Source organism: Rutidosis leptorrhynchoides, chromosome 9 (genome assembly GCF_046630445.1).
Source record: "Rutidosis leptorrhynchoides isolate AG116_Rl617_1_P2 chromosome 9, CSIRO_AGI_Rlap_v1, whole genome shotgun sequence".
Lineage (NCBI taxonomy): Eukaryota > Viridiplantae > Streptophyta > Magnoliopsida > Asterales > Asteraceae > Rutidosis > Rutidosis leptorrhynchoides.
This window is the reverse complement of record NC_092341.1, coordinates 173,788,266-173,792,828: the sequence shown is the minus strand read 5'-3', so window position 1 is coordinate 173,792,828 and position 4,563 is coordinate 173,788,266. Positions and strand designations below refer to the sequence as shown.

Here is a 4,563-nt window from a genome sequence, read left to right as displayed (position 1 = left end):
TATATATATATATATATATATATATATATATATATATATGTATATATATAATCATATTTATTTACAAACAATTGTTCGTGAATCGTCGGAAAATAGTCAAAGGGTAATTGAATCCATATAACAGTTCAAAATTTTAAGGCTCGGTTTAACAGATTTTGCTCATCGTATCGAGATCATATAAAGGTCAAGTTTAAATTTAGTCAGAAATTTTCGGGTCGTCACAGCCGGAATCCCATTGAATTCTGTGAGCCAAACAAGGCGTTAGTGTTTTCCAAACAGTTGTATCTTTAAATAATGTTATATAGTTAAAAAAAATTCCTAGATACAAGACTAGAAAAATTTTCTAATTTTATGAATCAATCAATCAATGGATGAAGATTTCTTCCAAATATCTAGAAACTTTTTTCGTCCAAACAACCAAAAACCAAAGATATGATATTAAAACATCATTGAAAGTGACACGCTGAAGGTGTTTCAACGTTTTAAAAAGATAGAAAACATTGTAAGAACAGTCAAATGACGTCTTACCACCAAAGTCTAAAACACAAGCAAAACACAAGTCATACAGGAACTAAGATGCATGAAACAACAAATACTAAAAGAAACAACACAACAGTAACATTGAAACAATGAGCATCATCCATCCACTCAGTACTCCTCTTCATCATCATCTTCACCCTCACCTGATTCAAGACCAACTTCTTCATAATCCTTTTCCAAAGCAGCCAAATCCTCACGAGCTTCAGAAAATTCACCTTCCTCCATACCCTCACCCACATACCAATGAACAAAAGCCCTTTTCGCATACATCAAATCAAACTTATGATCAATTCGAGAAAACACCTCAGCAACACTTGTGGAGTTCGAAATCATGCACACAGCCCTCTGCACCTTGGCTAGATCACCACCAGGAACCACAGTTGGGGACTGATAGTTAATACCACATTTGAACCCAGTTGGACACCAGTCCACAAACTGAATGGTGCGTTTGGTCTTGATGGTCCCCACAGCTGCATTCACATCCTTTGGTGCAACATCTCCCCTGTACATCAGACAACAAGCCATGTACTTACCATGTCGTGGATCACACTTAGCCATCATAGATGATGGCTCAAATGCAGTGTTGGTGATCTCAGCAACCGACAGTTGCTCATGATATGCTTTCTCAGCTGAGATAACAGGGGCGTAAGACGAAAGCATGAAGTGGATCCTCGGGTAAGGCACAAGATTTGTTTGAAACTCAGTAACGTCCACATTCAAGGCTCCATCAAACCTAAGCGAGGTGGTTAAAGAAGAAATCACCTGCATTTTATCAAGATATTATTAGTTTTGTTGCCCACATAACACATACTATACATGAAAGTGATGTAATTAGTACCTGAGAAACCAAACGGTTGAGATTAGTGTAGGTGGGACGCTCGATATCAAGAGAACGTCTGCAAATATCATAGATGGCCTCATTATCGAGCAGCACAGAGACATCTGTATGCTCCAAAAGAGAATGAGTGGAAAGCACACTGTTGTATGGCTCTACAACTGAGGTTGAAACTTGAGGTGAAGGGTAAACAGTGAATCCCAGCTTTGACTTTTTTCCATAGTCAACAGACAAACGCTCCAACAAAAGAGAACCAAGACCAGAACCGGTTCCTCCACCCACAGCGTTAAACACCAAGAAACCCTGAAGACCAGTGCAGTTATCAGCAAGCTTTCGGATACGGTCAAGGCACAGGTCAACAATCTCTTTTCCAACTGCAACACAACAAAGTTACTTGTTAATGAACAATAAAATGATTATTGTTAACAAATATAAAGTGAATCAGAAGTTATGGCAAGGTATTAACTGGTGTAGTGACCACGAGCAAAGTTGTTAGCAGCATCTTCTTTCCCACTGATAAGTTGCTCAGGGTGAAATAGCTGACGATACGTCCCGGTCCTTACTTCATCAATAACAGTAGGCTCCAGATCTACAAAAATAGCACGAGGAACGTGCTTTCCAGCACCTGTTTCACTGAAGAAAGTGTTGAAGGCATCATCACCTCCTCCAACAGTCTTGTCACTTGGCATCTGACCATCAGGCTGCCAAACACATATAAAAAAAAAGTTTATATCTAAAACTATAATACACAACAAATAAATAAAATTAATTATTATTATTATGACAAACCACCACATATATGAAACAACCGATCTTTTTTACATCACGTAATCACATAATCAATTAGATATCAACAATTGATGTCTCCGACCCAATCATACTTGTATTAATTAATGCCATTTAAACATTGAAAAACATCCAAAACAGTTGAATCGAATTCGAAATCACCAGCAAATGAAGGACTGTAATATATCATCATAAATACCTCATTGTAAAAGTACATTCATTTATAGATAAACATATGTATGAACATACATTTATACATATACATACGAACAAAGATTGATATCATACATATATAAAATTTCAGATGTTGAGATCTGAAATCGTAGATCTAGATGTCAACATACACATTAACATATATAACATATCATATCGCTCCATCATAAATCCACATTATATTATAACAATTTTACAAATGATTATAAAATATTAACAAAAACGAGGTATAAAAACATAGTCAACACAGATCTGAAGATTCTAAACAGGTCTGATACATACATTCAAAAAACGATAAAATAAAAACAAAAAAAATTAAATCTGAAATCATATAATCATAAAATGATGGAAATAACAAATATAAACAATAGATCTGATTATGATTCGATAAGAAACTAAAAAAAAAATAAACGAAGAATACCGAAATGCCGTGCTCGAGACAGTAGAGTTCCCAACAGGCATTACCGACTTGAATACCGGCCTGACCGATGTGAACAGAAATGCATTCTCTCATCTTCGGTTCGGTTGAAATGAAATCGGAGATCTAGGGTTTGGTTTGCAAAGGGCTATTCGAAGGGCGTTTATTAAGACGCCTCCTCTCAAATGGATTTCAAATATGTGTTTCATCAAAACAGGAGCTTCCATTTTATACTGGGCTGTATTGTAGGGATCGCGGGTCCCTTTCGTCGGTTACCACAAATAACTTACAGATAATACCCCTCAACTATTTACGTAGTTTCATAAATTTATTATTATTACAAGTTTTATGAGCCCGTGCGTTACACAACATTTTTATAAATTAGTAGTCGATCATGTTAATATTGATACCTATCAAATGTATAATACAATTTCTATATACAATTACAATAGAAAAACGCTTTGTTACTGATAACATTTGTATCGAAAACATTAGTATCGAATACTAACGCATAGATTATGAGCCCGTGCGTTGGAGTTATTTTAACTTGAATTAATAAATAATCGATAAAACATCAAACATGAGTTCCTAAAAAGTTTCTTTAAAACCGACCGTTAAGAATAATATTATGTGACGACCCGGAAATTTTCGACCAAATTTAAACTTGATCTTTACATGTTTCCGACACGATAACAAAATCTATAATGTTGAGTCTCGAAAATTTTAGAACTATGTTCATGTATTCAATTACCTTCGACCAGTTTCGACGATTCACGAACCATTAATTGTAAATAGATATGTGTGTGTGTGTGTGTGTGTGTGTGTGTGTGTGTGTGTGTGTGTATATATATGTAAGTATATATAATAATTTGAAATTATAAAACATAATTTAAACATTTGTAAAATAAGATAAGTAATTAAGTGTAATTTAAAATGAATTTATATATAAGTAAATATGATTTCCATGTATAATTATTATTATATGTATATTGTATATATATAGAATTTATGATTATTAGATATTCAATAAAAGTTATTATATAACATATTATATGATATTACATAACTAATAATATATAATGCAAGTAAAAAATATAGTTGTTATATTAATATTACTACCTTCATTATTGTTATTAAAACAAATATTAATAATAATATTAATATCAATATTATTAATATTAGATACAATTGATTTGTTATATTATTATTATTATCATTGTTAATATCATTATTATAATTAGTAGTAAAAATATAATTTTAGTTATTATGATTAATATTATTATTATTATTACATATTATTATTATTGTTATCATTAAAAATTATTATTATTATAAATTATTATTATTATTATTGTTATTATTAGAAAATAATGTATTTTATTATCATTAACATTAATAATATGATTATTATTATTATGTATTATTATTAATATAATTATTATTATTACTAATATATTATTATCATTAATATTTATTATATAAATTATAAAATCAAGAGGATAAAATCGAATCTGTTAATTTCAACAATCACTGTGTTTAATTTTGTAAATGTCGGAATCAGTTATAAGTTGAAATCAAAATTTCAGTACAAAACAAATCCAGTACAGATTGATTGGAGCTTTAATTTTTATTTATTTATTCATTCTTGTTCGTTTGAAAGATGCTTGTCGACCATTATCTTCCTTAAATCATTCAATTCTAGTTGGTAAACAAGTCATTAGAATGTTTCCCTCAACCCTAAAATTATACAATCCCTATCAACTACTATTTG

At 31.3% G+C, this 4,563-nt stretch overlaps 1 protein-coding gene across 2 annotated transcripts; it reads right to left on the bottom strand.

Annotated features, from left to right (window-relative positions):
• Positions 1 to 395: 395 nt before the first annotated feature.
• Positions 396 to 2,973, bottom strand: LOC139866870 (tubulin alpha-4 chain-like). 2 transcript variants are annotated; one of them, XM_071855167.1, is made up of 5 exons: positions 2,796 to 2,973; positions 1,842 to 2,076; positions 1,379 to 1,749; positions 842 to 1,302; positions 396 to 759 (listed from the first exon to the last, which is right to left on the bottom strand). In XM_071855167.1, the coding sequence occupies exons 1-5, from the start codon at positions 2,886 to 2,888 to the stop codon at positions 561 to 563; spliced, it is 1,359 nt and encodes a 452-aa protein (XP_071711268.1). In that variant the 5' UTR covers positions 2,889 to 2,973; the 3' UTR covers positions 396 to 560. The 2 variants fall into 2 exon arrangements, with proteins under 2 accessions (XP_071711268.1, XP_071711267.1); XM_071855166.1 differs by having other exon boundaries at positions 396 to 1,302.
• Positions 2,974 to 4,563: the final 1,590 nt, after the last annotated feature.